Source organism: Fusarium fujikuroi, chromosome FFUJ_chr09 (assembly GCF_900079805.1).
Source record: "Fusarium fujikuroi IMI 58289 draft genome, chromosome FFUJ_chr09".
NCBI lineage: Eukaryota > Fungi > Ascomycota > Sordariomycetes > Hypocreales > Nectriaceae > Fusarium > Fusarium fujikuroi.
The window spans coordinates 2,472,444-2,488,536 of NC_036630.1; the positions used below are offsets into that span (position 1 = coordinate 2,472,444).

At 49.5% G+C, this 16,093-nt stretch overlaps 6 protein-coding genes; 3 read left to right on the plus strand and 3 right to left on the minus strand.

Annotated features, from left to right (window-relative positions):
* Nucleotides 1–641: 641 nt before the first annotated feature.
* FFUJ_09379 (related to cyclopropane-fatty-acyl-phospholipid synthase) lies at nucleotides 642–2,330 on the plus strand (the record flags this gene model as incomplete). XM_023568725.1 has 4 exons in its annotated part: nucleotides 642–746; nucleotides 820–1,943; nucleotides 1,988–2,096; nucleotides 2,145–2,330. The coding sequence occupies 4 exons, from the start codon at nucleotides 642–644 to the stop codon at nucleotides 2,328–2,330; spliced, it is 1,524 nt and encodes a 507-aa protein (XP_023435878.1).
* Nucleotides 2,331–2,601: 271 nt separating this feature from the next.
* On the minus strand, nucleotides 2,602–3,228 carry FFUJ_09378 (uncharacterized protein; the record flags this gene model as incomplete). The annotated part of the gene is made up of 1 exon (XM_023568726.1): nucleotides 2,602–3,228. The coding sequence occupies one exon, from the start codon at nucleotides 3,226–3,228 to the stop codon at nucleotides 2,602–2,604; it is 627 nt and encodes a 208-aa protein (XP_023435879.1).
* Nucleotides 3,229–3,581: 353 nt separating this feature from the next.
* On the minus strand, nucleotides 3,582–4,799 carry FFUJ_14904 (related to serum paraoxonase/arylesterase family protein; the record flags this gene model as incomplete). The annotated part of the gene is made up of 1 exon (XM_023568727.1): nucleotides 3,582–4,799. The coding sequence occupies one exon, from the start codon at nucleotides 4,797–4,799 to the stop codon at nucleotides 3,582–3,584; it is 1,218 nt and encodes a 405-aa protein (XP_023436208.1).
* Nucleotides 4,800–6,227: 1,428 nt separating this feature from the next.
* FFUJ_09376 (related to monooxygenase) lies at nucleotides 6,228–7,808 on the plus strand (the record flags this gene model as incomplete). Its single annotated transcript, XM_023568728.1, has 1 exon — nucleotides 6,228–7,808. The coding sequence occupies one exon, from the start codon at nucleotides 6,228–6,230 to the stop codon at nucleotides 7,806–7,808; it is 1,581 nt and encodes a 526-aa protein (XP_023435880.1).
* A 1,113-nt stretch (nucleotides 7,809–8,921) lies between these two features.
* FFUJ_09375 (related to S.fumigata Asp FII) lies at nucleotides 8,922–9,837 on the plus strand (the record flags this gene model as incomplete). XM_023568730.1 has 2 exons in its annotated part: nucleotides 8,922–9,330; nucleotides 9,380–9,837. 2 exons carry the CDS (start codon nucleotides 8,922–8,924, stop codon nucleotides 9,835–9,837), a joined length of 867 nt encoding a protein of 288 aa, XP_023435881.1.
* A 2,010-nt stretch (nucleotides 9,838–11,847) lies between these two features.
* On the minus strand, nucleotides 11,848–13,476 carry FFUJ_09374 (uncharacterized protein; the record flags this gene model as incomplete). Its single annotated transcript, XM_023568731.1, has 1 exon — nucleotides 11,848–13,476. One exon carries the CDS (start codon nucleotides 13,474–13,476, stop codon nucleotides 11,848–11,850), a length of 1,629 nt encoding a protein of 542 aa, XP_023435882.1.
* Between the last annotated feature and the right edge of the window lie 2,617 nt (nucleotides 13,477–16,093).

The following is a 16,093-nucleotide window of genomic DNA, read 5'->3' on the forward strand; positions in this document are numbered from 1 at the left end:
CGTAGAGCGTCAAAATCGCGGTGCCTGGCGCCGATCTCCCGCGTGCCAGCCTGACTCCATATCTTCCTGAGACTGTTGTCTCCCAAGTCTGCGCGTGGGGGTGCAGCACAACGCACCAGCGAGTATTTGTTTGGCACGCTCACAGTTCCCTATTGAACTGCGCCCCTGGCCAAAGTGGCACGGCCTCATCGAAACCAGCAGACAAGCACGTGCAAATCTCCCCGGAATTGCAGTCTCGGGCCCGGGAACATCTTCCGTCCGTCTACGTCACACCAGGGATAATTGCAGCACAGCGCGGCGTGGCATGCCCAGACGCCAATAAATTAGGCTACAGAATAACTCTGATAGGCACCAGAATACACTGCAGACTGCAGAGGCATCTAATTACGCGTCCCAATTTCATGATATCCCTCTTCATCTCGGTTACATTCTGGCTTCTCCTGTCGCTTTTGGGCAGGGATGCAATGCACGTCCTGAGGCCCGGATGCAGCGGGGCCTCACATCATTTTCGAGGTGGTTTGATGTATCAGCTCAGCATGCCGTGCGATTAAAAGGGTTGCTTTGACCGCTCAATCTCGTGTTTAATCATCCGTTCTTCTTCCCTTCATCTCACACGTATATGGACGAAAGAGTCTGTGACCATGGCCCTCAAGCAGAATGGAGGCGCTCATTTGAGTAGCGACATTGACTTCATCCCGACACCCAAAGCGCCCGCTGACGTGCTCTCTACCGGCAAGAATCCGGGCGTGCCTTTGACCAATGCAAGTCCTCGCACGGATTTGTGTCCATCATGTCATATCTGCTAATCACTGCGAATAGTCTCCCGCTATCAAAAACGCTCCGCTCCCCGCCGACGGCCCCGGATACGAACAATGGTCCAACATCTTCCTCGGCGTCGCTCTCTACGGCGTTCCCCAATGGCTATCATGGAAACTCGGCGGCGGTCTCAAACTTGCTCTTTTCCTCGCCATCTTCACCACTGTCCCTGTATTGATCGTCATTTGGACTTTCATGTCCAAATTGAGCCCGCGAATCAACGACAAAGTCCATCTTCCCGGCCGACCGATCGAGTTCTACCTCACCTTTAAAACGGACCAACTTCGCGCACGATACACAGGCCGCCATAAAGTCCCCATGAATAAATTCTTTGAACTTTATTTCACAGGCCAAGTCGATCTCAACGCCGACGCCCTCGAAATACTTGAGTATCGCCATGATTGGGCGACGTTTAATTTCACCAGCGAGACATTTAATTATCTTCTATTCAATTTTTTCCCCGATGTCATTCTTCACTTGCGCTCGCAGGACGAAGAGCAAGTTCGCACCAATTACGATAGTGGAAATGATCATTACGCTTGGTTCCTCGGCCCACGAATGATCTACACCTCTGGAATCATTTCAGACCCCGATCGCGAGGAAACGCTTGAGGAAATGCAAGATAACAAACTCGCCATCGTCTGCGAGAAAATCAACATCAAGTCCGGCGACCGAGTTCTCGACATTGGCTGCGGATGGGGCACCTTGGCCAAATTCGCCAGCTTGAACTACGGTGCGCACGTCACGGGTGTAACTCTGGCAAGAAATCAGGTTGAGTGGGGAAACGATGGGTTGAGAAAAGCTGGCGTTGGCGAGGAGCAGAGTCGGCTTCTATGCTGCGATTATCGCGATATTCCGGAGCAAAAGTTTGACAAGATCACGCAGCTTGAGATGGCGGAGCATGTTGGCGTGAGGCGCTTGACGGGGTTCTTTCGGCAGTGTTATGACATGCTGGAGGATGATGGGGCCATGTATGTGCAGCTGTCGGGATTACGAAAGGCTTGGCAGTATGAGGATTTTATTTGGGGCTTGTTTCTGAATAAGTATATCTTTCCTGGCGCTGATGCATCGACGCCGTTGTCGTTTTACGTTGGATGTCTGGAAAGCGCTGGATTCGAGGTCAAGAGGTACGTGATCTGACGTTTTTGGAGGTATCTACTAACTGGTTCAGTGTTGACACTGTTGGCGTTCATTATTCCGGCACTATTTGGCGATGGTACAGAAACTGGCTTGGAAATGCCGAAAAGGTCAAAGCCAAATATGGCGTTCGATGGTTCCGAGTATGCATCCCCATAAACTCTATAGGATGAAATAGCTGACTGGAGTAGGTCTGGGAGATTTTCCTGGCTTATTCCACCATCGCATCTCGTCAAGGTTCGGCTACCTGCTTCCAGATTGTGGTTGTCAAGAACCTCAACTCGACTCAGCGGATCAACGGTGTCTATTCGCAGTATGGTCTACTTGGTGCTCTGGAGGCGGCTCGAGCTGCTGGAAAGGCTGTCCTGCCTAAGTGATATGAATTGGTGGCGCCAAAACGCTTACGGTTTGCGTTTCAGTTGGTGGCTGGGGTGAAACCTATATTCCTGGCTTTTGCGGTGTAAATTTATGTTTTTGTATTTATTATGATGCCAGCTAATGGGGTCTTGGTAGTTTGAGAGTCTATATCTTGATTTTATGGTCTTTTCACGCCTCAATCCTGCACACAAGATAGTTGACAATACCTTTCACATTTAGGGAAGCTGAGACAAATTGAGGCAGCTGGTGATCAATAACGCTTACCGGCCGTTAGTTGATAGCAGCATAGAGACCAACAACCCCTCCAGCCCCTATAAGAGCAGCCCTCACGAGGTTCAGCCACCGGAACCTCTCCAGTAACTCATAAACCTTCTTGTCTTCCTCTGCTGTGGACTCCCTCTCCGTTTGTTCCTGAGGACCGCTTAGGTCTGCGAACTCAAAGCCTTCATCCGTTCCTTTTACAGACTCCCAAGCACTTCTATCAGTCGATGCACTACCCCCAGCCGCTTTCTCACTTCTCACTCCACCAAGTCTATTATTCTCCTCAATAAGAGCAAAGTTTGTCGGAATCATGAGTTGAGTAAATGGCGCGATGCTAAATGCTAGAGCCGCAGCGGTTAAGAATGTGTTGGTCTTAGGGGTCTTGGTTGAGATAGCCAAGAGCGATCCAGAGTCGGAGAAACTGCCGCACGATGCAGAATATACGAAGCCGATAGTTGAGAGAAGTGAGGCTGATGGGAAGACATGTGACCCACGACTGAAAAGCCATCGGATAGAGGGTAAAGACCGCGAGGCAGGCTGAGATTGAAGCTCCGGGACGTCGAAGAATGTCAGGGTGGCGATACCACCTGACGCCATCAAAGCAGTGGAGATGCAGATGATTTCAACTGTCGACATGTTTGTGCAAAGGTAGACTAAACGATAGTTTACAATATTGGAATTGGCAGGGTCAGTCTTCAACCTTTTGACTTTATATCTTCTGCTGGATTATGGATGACGTAATGTGCCTTTGGTCATGACGCTTGTGTATATATGCCGGCCTTTGGCAACTTTCCGTAGCCCGTGACGATTGTCCGTCTTAAAATAAAATTCCTAGTGCAAACAGTGTTTGATTTATCAAAGCTCGCCCACTAACTTCTACTAGGTTCATCATACATTGGCACTACAATATGTGTGTGCATCATAGATCGACCTTGACAGCAGCAATATGCTGTGAATAAAACCCAGTGACAAACAACCAACCTTTCTTCTTACCCCCCTCCAAGCTTTGGATCAATTCCAATCAACACAGCTGTAGCCGCAGATCTCAATCTCTTTCCGTCGTCTTCAAACAGGACCTTATTCTCCCACTTTCCGTTCTTTCGCTGAGCAAGCCATACCGTTACTGGTTCAGTGGCAGTGTCGATGCCAATGCTGTTTGCAAGCTCACAGGCCTTTGAAAGACCAGCCGAGACATAGCCACTGCTGTCGTTATCTCCACTAGCAAACGGATCGCTGTAGTAGAAGGGGTTGTCGACGGCAGTGTCGAATGGGATTGTTTCTAGGACTTGAATGGTATGGTCTGGCCTGACGGTGGATATGTGGATGTCTCCGCTGGCTGCACTGCCAATGGCGATTTCGTTGGGAGTTTTCCCGTGACCGAGACCGTTGTTGTTATGGAGGCCTGTCAGAGCGACGGAAGCACTGAACCCGGCTGTTGAGTCCTTGGAGGCGGTATCGGTGATTTCGACATAAATCGTGTTTGACCATTTCGCACCATAGTACATATCCTCAACCTGTCGCATAAGACCCTCACGATAATGGTGATCGTTCGTGACATAAAAGCTTGTCGGGGACAGAGCAACAATGTCGTTTGGAGTCTGGATCAAAGGATGGCTGATGGATCGAACATACTTGACCGAAGAAGACCCAACACGATGATGGAAGATCTCAATCTGAGAAGCAGCCTTGTTTCCGCCAAACGCCTGCTTCTTCCCATCAACAATATGCTGAAGATACTCGGGATTGGGGAGATGATTCACGGCAAAAATATAAACTCCATCCTTATCCTTAGGATCAGCAATAACGTCAATACCATGCGTGATAAACGGTCCCTGGAAACCCTCAAACTCCAGTCTTTTCGACTTGAACGTCTTGGGGTCTATGACGTGGATAGACCCACGCGACTTGCTAGCCGTGAGGGGATCGTGCAGAACGCCCAGACCAGGGAACCACGAGAACCGCGGCGCGTACGAGTCTTCACACGCTGTGTAGAGCAAACCAGAGTGAAGATGCACGTCTTCGCAGACAGTTGTGTCGTCAATGGTTATAAAATCTGCATCTGAGACGATAGTGGACGATGGAGTGCGGAAGAAGCCGAGAACGGTTGTGACACGATTAATAGGGCGGGCGAGAAAAACACCGAGACCTATGGCGAGGGCTGACACAACCAAGGCCTTTGGACCGACTGCAGAAGACTTTGAGGCCATTTTGGATTTGTTCGGTGGGAAGGAGAAGATTTGGTCTTCCCCAGTTCCACGAGGGCGATCTTCATGATAAATGAGGGGGACGTGGAAACAGCTAGACTTTTTGCCGAGGTCCGAATTAGAGGTTAGTTCGTCAACTGAAAATCAAGACTTGTCTCATTTAGGTTGAATAACAGCATCGTGATTGGCATTGGGCATGCGATATACGAAGGATTGGAGTTAGCGATGCATATAAGATACTGAATCCCATAGGTGGTGGAGTTGAAAGTTTTAGGTAAGCTGACGTTGAATACTAGACAGGGATTTATGTAATTCTGCGAGATCCGGTGTCGCAAACATTGAGTCACCATTGGCCATGTATAGCAGGAGATTGTACGATCTAGGGTTTAGAGAGGATATAAGGCGGAAAAATTGTTCCGTCGTTGCAATCATTACGTGCACTTGTGATGACCTGAGTTCGGCTCCGCGAATCCTCTGGGGCGCAGCGATCAAATGCAGTGGCCTAGGAGATTTGATTGGACCAACAGTAATTATCAGATGCCCATAAACGTATTTCGGGATTTGGGACATTGTCCGAAGCTGATGAATGGAGTTAACCTGAAGACGCTTCAGGAGAACTTAGATCCACTATGTTGCTGATATTGCGGAGACAAGCTACTGAAGATAACGTGAGACCAAAAGCGAAGAGATTCTTGAGCAATTATGGCCGGTATCTTGGTACCTCTAACTACCATCATCTTCGTTCCAAGTCCTCTCTGCTTACCCAAGGTCTCAGCACATGTCATCTTTATTTTGTGATCCCAGCTGCGCCTGCCCGTTGAACTCCAAGGTGACGTTAAAATGGCACAAGTGGGTAAAATCTAGAATCATTTCTCACGTTCCAATAATGATCCCACCAAGCTGTGAAAACGCTTGAGAATGGTGGCTGCAAGGCGCTACTTACAATGGCTGTAATATATAGAGCACTTAGCCTTGAGCCTCAACACGGTCACGAGGTCGTATTAATCATTCAGGAATTAGTAAGCTATCGATAGTAGTTTATTGCACAATAAACTTGGGGATTGACGTCAAACGTTACAGTGTTGGGCTATACCATTTGTGACATAATTCGCGATATGGCGTGCTCAACGGTTCCATACGGGACGCTTATCGACCTGTCAACGGTCGGGAAATGCACACAATAAGGGAGAACTATTAGGTATACTATTGAAACGGAGATAAGAGAGTCAAAAACGGACAAGATGTCTCGATAGTCGTAACACTCGATGGATGTTCCGGATCAAACCGTGTTGATGGAGTGAAATTGAGCGGTTTTATATTCAGCCCTCAATCCCCAAGAGACTTATTTACCTATTCCAAATAATCAACAACTCAGGTACCATTATTAGTCGACTACGTTTCTGCAGTGGTAGTTTCGGCGATACTGTAACCATGAGTCCTTTCCTAAACGGTGATCGATCACCTTCACCCGAAGCGCCAGCCAAGTTCGGCCCCGACATCAAAGTGGCAGTAATCGGTGCCGGTGTCAGCGGAATCTGCGCAGCAGCATATCTCCTCAAAGAAGGCGCCGACGTCACTGTATTCGAGCGATCTGGCGTCACATCTGGAGTATGGCACTATGACCCGAGAGCAGCGACGACGGAGTACCCCAGCGAGAAACCCTCTGCCGGCGACTATGTGACTTCACTCCCAGGGCAGTTCTCATCCAGTCGAACCAAAGACGGAAGTACTGCTCATCCCCTCGAGGCAAAAGACAGGAACGATCTCGACGTCGCATTCTCTCCTCCCGGCCCCGCTTATTTCGGTCTCCGAAACAACGTCCCTACAAGTCTTCTCTACAGCAATCTTGGTCCATGGCCAAAGGGAACTGAGGATATCACCGGTCATGAAAATATCCAAAGCTATCTCCAGGGTCTTAGTAAGAAATTCGGCGTCGACGATGCAACAGTTTTCCATACGCGTGTCGAAGACGTCAAAAAGAGCGACGATGATAACCACTGGGATATCCGAACAATAACTCTTCTCAAGGGAAATGGCAAGCCTAGAATCGTCGAGCGCAATTGGACATTTGATGCTGTCGTGGTATCAACGGGCCATTATAACCTACCTCGCATTCCGGATACTCCTGGTCTTGCTGAATGGAAAACTCACTTTGGCGATGATATTATCCACACGAAGCAATATCGCCGCCCGGAGCAGTTTGAAGGAAAGACTGTTTTAGTTGTTGGTGGGGGTGCGTCGGCGTATGATGTTTGCCGTGAGACTAGTGAGACCGCGAAGAGGGTTATTCAGAGTACTAGAGGCGGAGACTTTGATCTACCACCTTCGATGTTTCCTGGGAGCGTTGAGCATGTTGGAGAGATTGAGAGGTTTGTGCTGGAAAAGGATGAAAAATCCGAGGGAGTGAAGAGTCGAGTTGTTTTGAGTGACGGAAACACTGTCGACGATGTTGATGCTGTCGTTTTGGCAACCGGCTATCTAACATCATATCCCTTCTTGGCACAGTATCATCGCGACGATGTATCCGCCAACAACGCAACACGAGATATTCTCATAACGTCTGAGGGAAACATGGTGCATAACCTCCACAAAGACATATTCTACACCGAGGATCCAACCCTCTCATTCATTGGAGTACCATATTACACTGCAACCTTTTCTCTTTTCGACTTCCAAGCACAGGTTCTCGCTCGCGTACTCACTGGAAAAACATCTCTACCCGATGTTCAGTCTCTACGACAGGAATACGATCAGCGTGTTGCGAGCAAGGGACGTGGGAGGAAGTTTCATAGTTTGGCGGGAGATGGTGAAGAGATCGAGTATGTGAGGGATTTACTGGACTGGGCGAATTCTAGCCTCGTTAGTGACAAGATTGAACCGTTAGTTGGGCACTCAAAGGAGTGGTTAGATACTTATAATGAGCAGAGGGAGAAGAGGAAGTTGTTGAGGGTTGCGAAAGGTGCTGAGCCGGAGGGGTTATGGGCGAGGCCTAGTGATCTGGAGAAGGCATAGCCAAGCGTAAAGTAGGGATGACGCGCAGTTTCAATGACTCAAAACTTCACAAAGAAATGAGATGAATTTTTATGTACAATTGAAGATATTGTGAAAAGTGTGTGGTGGTTCTGACTTTGAAATGATCATGTCTGGCCGTGGGGTCGGCTGGCGCGAAGCTACGGGAAACTATGCCGTGGCGTTGTCGGCGAAACATGTCTCATCCACCCGGAGATGCAGTCAAACGAAAATGAGGCTCACATATCCTAATCCGGCCAGTTTCCATCCAGTCTTCCGTATCAAGACCAAACCTAGTCTTGATGAGGACCTTTTTGGAGGTCCTGGAAGCCTCAAGGTTTCTTGGCCAATAGTGGACCCCCAACCACGACGCCGGCGATGTTGGGCAACTAGCTGGTCCAAAACCGTGAATAGAATGGCAGCAGCGTATAAAATCACAAATAATGTCAACTCATGCAGGAACTCGTCGGGGAACGCGAGCCGAACCAGTGTAAAATGCCTCACCGTGCATGGAAACGATCTCACCGATCACGCGCCATTAGACAAAGTATTGTATATTCCGTGGGGGACTCAGTTCACGCAAGAGCACAGAGACTGAAGGATAGCTGACCAACAAGGTTGCAGCGGTGGGTTAAGCATATTATTTACCTTAATTGAGAATAAGCGTTGGGTCCCGATCCACAGACTGTTAGTGCCAAGATACCTTGATAGTTACCGCGCAGTGGGAACAAGAACCCTGATAGACATGTCAAGACAGAAAACACCGAGACTAGCAGTAGCCTTACCAAATACTACTGGGTTCTGATTTGCTGAATGTTTGGATATGACGCCACTGGAAAATCTCTTGACGGGCTCTGTTTGCTAATGCATCGACCGGTTCAACCGTCAAACCTTGTATGAGCCCCCACGAGACATGGCAAGACAAGGGTATGAAGGATTTTCAGTAGTGGATGGCTGGTTCTTAACAGAATCTGGGAACTTGGATGCTACGATGGACCGCAGAAGAGCTGTATAAATATCACCCAATACTTCCTGCATAACACTTGCTTCCTCAGCCTCTCAGCCTCATCCGCCAATCCCAGAGCTACTACTCTCCATCCCCAATCAACCGTCAAGATGATGTTCAAGACCACCGCCGTCGCACTCCTCCTCGGAGCAGCAACCGCCACTCCCATCTTCGGTCGCGCAGAGACCAGCACGACAAAGTCTGCCCCCAAGACCACCGCTACCAACAGCGTGTACGACTGGTCTGAGGGCTGGACCAAGGACTATCCCATCCACCAGTCCTGCAACGCGACACTCCGTCGCCAGTTGGCCGATGCTCTGGATGAGACTGTTCAGCTAGCTCAGCATGCAAAGGATCATCTCCTCCGATGGGGAAATGAGTCTGAGTTCAAGCAGAAGTACTTTGGTAACGGGTCTACTGCTACGCCTATTGGTTGGTGTGATCGTGTTATCAACGCCAACAAGGCAGGCATGCTTTTCCGTTGCGATGACCCCGACAAGAACTGCGCTACCCAGGATCGTGAGTTGATCCCATAGCCTCTATATGAGTATGTCACTAACAATTGTAGAATGGGCTGGCCACTGGCGAGGTGACAACGCCACCACCGAGACCGTCATCTGCCCTCGCTCCTTCGAGATCCGCCGCAGCCTCAACTCTGTCTGCGGTCTCGGATACACCGTCGCCCAATCCAAGCTCAACACCTTCTGGGCCACTGACCTCCTTCACCGCGTCCTCCACGTCCCTACCATCAGCGAGGGTATCGTCGACCACTTCGCTGAGGACTACGCCGAAGCCATCGAACTCGCCAAGACCGACAATTCCAAGAGCGTCATCGACAGTGATGCTCTTCAGTACTTCGCCATTGACGTTTACGCCTACGACATTGCTGCTCCTGGTGTGGGATGCACTGGTGAGGCTGAGGAGAAGGAGACTCCTACTAAGGCGGGGTCTGCTAAGCCCAGTGCTACCAAGGAGGCTCCCAAGGAGTGCCACACTCACAGTGATGGTGTCGTCCACTGCTCTTAAAAGAGTGTGAACTGGCATTCGATTCTCAAGACCCCTTTTTGTTGTATTGTCGACTAAGTTGAGACCGTTATTGGGATCGTTTTGACGACAAGCTGCTATGGATATGGGAGCATTTCTGCTTGTGGTATCTGTCAAATGATATCGACCGCTGGGTTCAATAGATTCAATTGTTCTCGGTGCAAGTAGATACTGGAAGATTAGAATGACTTTCACGTAGACGGCCCAACAGGCAACAAGTCATAATGATAATTAGTACAATACACGATCGCTTCGGCGAGTTGATCTTGGGTGCATCCTTTTTATTTTGTTTCGCATGAAACAACAGGTCTCAACGCTTTCCATCGATTCCAACTGAAATACATTTCTTCTTCTCAGAGCTTCGTAGCTAGTCTCAAGCTGGCCTATAGCCTTTCTACCCCTTGGTCAAGGTTAGTTAGTCTTTACTTATTCCATAAACAGAGGGATCACTGGAAGCTTTTACATCGTTTATATTACCCGCCCTTGTATAAGAAATAATAGTTACCCTTAACACAATTACAATACGTAGTAGCATATCACGAGTTGCCAAAGCTAAAGTATGTGGTCTCCAGTCTCTCTGGTACTGAATTTCGAGTAAAATGTCTCCCCTGAATCAATCCTTTTTTATATATACAACAAAGAACTTCATTCGCTGATCCAACGACACGATTCGCAAGAAAGAAATCCCAAAGATTCACCGACTAACTCAAACTTCTCGTCGAGAGATGTTTTGCCAACTGGCGTCGGCTTTGACTTCAGGTCTTGCAGTCCAATTAGTTTGAAGTCCTCTCCAAGCAAAAGTTTAACCCTGTCCGGCAACACATCTTTCTAGGAAGTTGGCAACTGTTTGTAATGGAATCGAAATTCTAGAACGACTGCACTTACAGGTCTTGGTGCCAACCAAGCAATTCTTTGTCTTTGATCTCTTTGAGGTCAACGGCATAGATATCCGACATGCGATGCCGCCAATAACTATTGACAAATATCTCGAGAGAAGTTGTGGATAGACTCATGTGCATCATGTATGCTATGAATTCTTCCATCAAGTTTTCTAGAAGGGCGACGTTCTCTTGTTCTCACTTATCACTTCTGATCTTTTGCTACCTTTCTGGCTCACAATTCATGAGCACTTCATATTGCTCTGATGATATATCCGGCCTATTGATAACAGAGAACTATACTTGGAGTCAATAAATAACATCATCACCACTTATTGCGCTCTCTGTGACACTTACTTCACAACAAGTATGGGTCATTTTTAGAGCCTCGAACGTCAAAAAGCGGATAACTTCATCGCACCAGCCTGTTATGCGTGAGCCGCTTGGTCCGGTGTCTCGAATGGATGTGTGAAAGAAGTCGCATCGGGCAATACGTGATGGTCGAACGGAATGCTTGACCTATGACTTCAAAGCTGTGGTCAGTGGCGTGCATCCCGTGCCCGAGGGGGTATACACCAGCATCGGTATTTGTCAAGTACCGGATCCCCGAGGACATCATTCATTTTTTCAGCGCAAAGTTTCCTCAATCGGGGAGCTCAATTGGAGCAATGTCTCAACTGATAGTGCCAACTAGTAGCATAGGTATTAAGCGTGAGGTTGAAGGGGTCTGTTGGTGTCTGACTCATTATCCCTTAGCTTTCTAGCCAATTTTTTTCTTCCTCTATCCTCTTCCGAGGCCAAATTCCAGTTATGTATGGTGTAAGCTGAGCAGTAATTTCTTTGCTTAGTCACAAAGCTCAAGTCGACCATGGTGAAGAGTCAAGTCACTGAAGCGAGGGCAAAAGATGTGATCCGCAATGTCCTTGATTTAAGTATTATCCACTATGAAGTAAAGTATATAAGGAGTGTAAAGAAGATGTCCAGCGAAGTAAACGTGCTATGTCCAAGCCAAAGCCAAAGCTAAAGGCAATCTCATGAGATTCATCAGAGGTCCTCCGGGCTGTCCTCCACCAAGCAGCTATCGCCTTCAGTCTCTCGCTGAATTCAACACCTTTTAGTAACCGCCCTTCTTGCAGGCACCCTTGTGCTGGTCCCAGTACCAGCCCTTCTTACAGCTGCAAGTCTTGGACTTCTTGTCAAAGACCTGGTCGTGCTTCTTGCAGACGCAGCCGCCGTACTTGTACTCGGCGTCCTTGCCGCAGTCGTAGGCGCACTTGTGTCCGTCCCAGCTCAGGTCCTTGGGGCACTTGCAAGACTTGCTCCAGCGGTCGTAGTATTGGCCCTTGGGGCACGAGCACTTGCCGTACTGCTCGATCTGTCCCTTGGGGCAGACACACTTGCCGTAGGCCTCGACCTTGCCCTCGGGGCACTCACACTTCTTGTGCCACTTGTTGTAGACCTTGCCGGCGGGGCAGACACACTTGCCGTGCTCGTATGTCTGGCCTTGAGGGCACTGGGGAACACACTTGCCGTACTCGAACTTGAAGCCGTCCTTGCAGACACACTTGCCGTACTTCTCAACCTGGTTGTCGGGGCAGACACACTTTCCGTACTTCAGAACATTGCCGGAGGGACACTCGCACTTCTTGGTGTGCTTGTTGTAGGTCTGGCCCTTGGGACACTCAGGGACACACTTGCCGTACTCAAACTTGAAGCCATCCTTGCAAACACACTTGCCGTACTTCTCGACCTGGTTCTCGGGGCAGACACACTTTCCGTACTCAAAGATCTTTCCCTTGGGGCAGACGCACTTCCACTGGTCCTTGTCGAAGTACTGACCGTTGGAGCACTTGGGAATACACTTGCCGTACTTCCACTCAGTTCCCTTGGGGCACTCACACTGGTTGGAGTGAGGGTTGTAGCTCTGACCCTTAGGGCAGTCCTTGATGCACTTTCCGTACTTCCAAGAGGTTCCCTTGGGGCATTCGCACTTATGAGACCACTTGTTGTACTCCTGACCCTTGGGGCAGACGGGCACGCACTGGCCATACTTCCACTCAGTGCCCTTGTTGCATTCGCACTTGTCCTTGTGCTGGTTGTAGTACTGTCCCTTGGGGCAGTCCTTCACGCATTTGCCGTACTTCCAAGATGTGCCAGCAGGGCATTCGCATTTGCCGGAGTGCTGGTTGTAGGACTGGCCCTCAGGGCACTTGGGAATGCATTTGCCATACTTCCACTCAGTTCCCTTGGGGCAAACACACTTGCCCTGATCCTTGTCGTAGGATTGGCCGTAGGGACACTTGGGGATACATTTGCCGTACTTGTACTCAGTGCCCTTAGGGCAGACGCACTTGTCTTGGTCCTTGTCATAGGACTGACCATAGGGGCACTTGGGGATGCACTTTCCGTACTTCCACTCAGTGCCGGAGGGACACTCACACTTCTTGGAGTGAGGGTTGTAGACCTGAGGCTTGGGGCAAGTGGGCTTGTTAGGCACACATTTGCCATACTGCCAGGTGGTATCCTTGGGGCAGACACACTTCTTGCCGTTCCAGGTGAGCTGCTTGTCGTTGCAGACACACTTGCCGTAGACTTCCTTGGCGTCATGGCCACAGTCCCAGCGCTGGACAAGAGTGTCGGAGTCATCCCGAGCCTCAAGACCGAAGTCGTTGTCGGCATCGGGGAGAGCCTTGACCGAGACGGTCAGGGCGAAAAGATTGATGAGGAGGTACTTGATATGCATGATAGGCAACTGCAGGCCTTTCAGCAACGAAAGTGGTTTGGGGTGAAAACGAAAGAAGGGGAGCGAATGGAGGAGGTCAGTCGGGTTGAGAGACCGGTGCCTTTCTTGACTTGAGAGTGAAGAGACAGAAACAAATTTGGTGAGGATATCATGAGGTTTAAGTAGGAGATGTCTGACTGCAGATGGAATACGAGATCTTGATGGTTAGGTGCCCATCCTCAGCCAAGATAATCCCAGCATCCAGATAGGAAGTCAGCTCATGCTACTTTGGGAAACATGATGCTCCAAGGCAATAGTCCCAAAGCTAAATTCTCTCTTAGACCGGATCCTCCTCTCGCAGTGTGACATGCATGCCATGGCCAGCCTCAACTGTGGATGCCAGCTGTCGGGCCCAGGGGGGTTGCATATACCACGCCCGAGGAACAGGGAAGGCGGACACAGCAGGACAGGGGCACGACAAGGTTGGGCTGAGGACAAACCATGACAGCACGGGACATGGAGCAGGCCCAACATTATGCTTACTTGTTGCAACGTGAAGGCAGAGCCGGCTCTAGACCGGACAAGACTTTGATAGTAACAACTTAATCCAGGCTATTGTTTTGTGCCGTGATTGATCCAGATTAGCGTTTTGTGCCGTGATTTCTAATTCTGTCTCGTCTGGGTGTCTTGGAAATGGTGGGTCAGGCTCCAGTGACATGCTAGATAATCTCCGTGAGTGGACGGTCGGCTGAATCCATCACAAAACGGAGAGCGACGAGCCGAATGGGACCCAAGGTCTGGTCTGATGTTCCCATAGATAGTAGCACAGCATACATTCATTCATGTGAGTGTCACGATTTAGTAATGGCAGTTGTGACGCAACAAGGCGTTTTCCACGCCCGGGGCGGATGCGCTGGCTGCATCACACACCGATTGAGAAATACGAGGTCTTGCAGTTGCAGATGGTGTTGAAGCTGCAACATCTCGTTGGAGGAGAGGCTCAAGTTGGGGCCATTCCCCGCGCAAGCACCAAGGCAAAAATAAGTTGACCGTAAGGCTGGCTAATGCAGGTTGATGGGAAGACAGTATTCTTAGGTCTCACACACGGACAACTCACCAGGGGCAAAAAGGAAATAGACGCGATCAAGAGGTGAGGTTGGGTGAGACAAGCATGGATCCCTGTCAAGGGCCTGGATGTCTCGGAGCCTCGATCTAGGACTATTCTCTTCACGTATTTGTTTTTTGCCAACGAGCTGAACAGTCCCCGGCACAAACAAGCGTATGCGCGCGGAGGTACATAGATCCGAATCTCATCAATTGGGCCAAGCTCGCCAAGTCTGGAAAGACCCGATCTTGTTCAATACGAGGCCCCGGGAAAAAAGGGGGACATTTTCACATACGAGGAGTGCATTGATTGGTAGACAGAGCAGCCACGCATGGGTGAAACAGAAAAGCAGCTGTTGGTAAATATAGCGAGAGCTGCAGCCACAGAGAAACATGTCATTGCTGCGAGGGGTTGGCACCAGTCAGAGAAAAGCATGCAGCCACATTTTTCTTGGTATTGGCTGGTGGTCCACCTAAAGAGGGGGAAGATTGGGATAGCGACCGACCGTTCCGTCTCCGACAACCGATGGAGGGCGAGGGGCCCTTGTATGTATGCCAAGAAGCATTGGAAGGTGGTGGAAATAGCTGGATATGGCCGATATGCAAGGGATGTTTGCTATGCTCGGTCGATCTTGTTCTTCTCAGACCTTGTCTCGCTTCGTTTCGTTTCATCAATTCATCAACCCCGCCCGAGGGTCCGACGCAAGAGACAAGAAAAAAACATCGTGTCGCTTCAATAGTGGCCGTGGCCCGCCAACTCACGCGAATTACAGTTCAAGTCCTAGACAAGGGACCCCTGTTGTCCAAAAGCTTAGGGCCATAAGCTCGATCGCGGGGACAGTCTTGGCCTGATTTTAGCTCAGTGTTGATCATGATGTCCAGACCGTTAACCGCGTATTTCTACTCGATTACACTTCACCTTGAGGTGAGCAGATTGTCATTGACTAATCGTGACGTTTCAGGTCTGGCCCAGGTGCGGGGAAAATAAAATCCTGGTTCATGTTGCATTCTCAATCGCTACAGCTAAGCTTGGCTGGGCCCAAATCTCACCTGCAGGTCTAGCATCAGGAGAGAAGAAAAACGCCCATCAAGAAATACATCACGGCACGAGAAACAAAGTTTACCGCCGCTTATTTGCGGGGAATGGCTGATCAAACCTGGGAAAAACTATCCGCCCGTTGTGACGATCCAGGGCGCCATGACTTTCAATTGGTCCCCCCAGAACACGAGAGGCTGGCCCCCTCCCAATCCTTGTGTCCCTGTAATCTTTGCTTTAACGAGATTTTGTTAATGTTTGGTAACTTTGTTTAACGCCTACAGACAATAGTTGTTATGCCACAACTGCAGAATCCTTGGCTATACAGGTCAGCTGATGACGGCCACTGTGAGTTGTGTTTTACGGCTGATTCTCTCGTTTTCACGGCTGAACGTCTAATCCATGTAGAGCTCAAAGGATGATGCATGTTTCTCTGGGTCCGAGCGAGCCTTGTTTCCTGCAATGTCATGTTTATCACTAACATCTTTGGTGATCGAC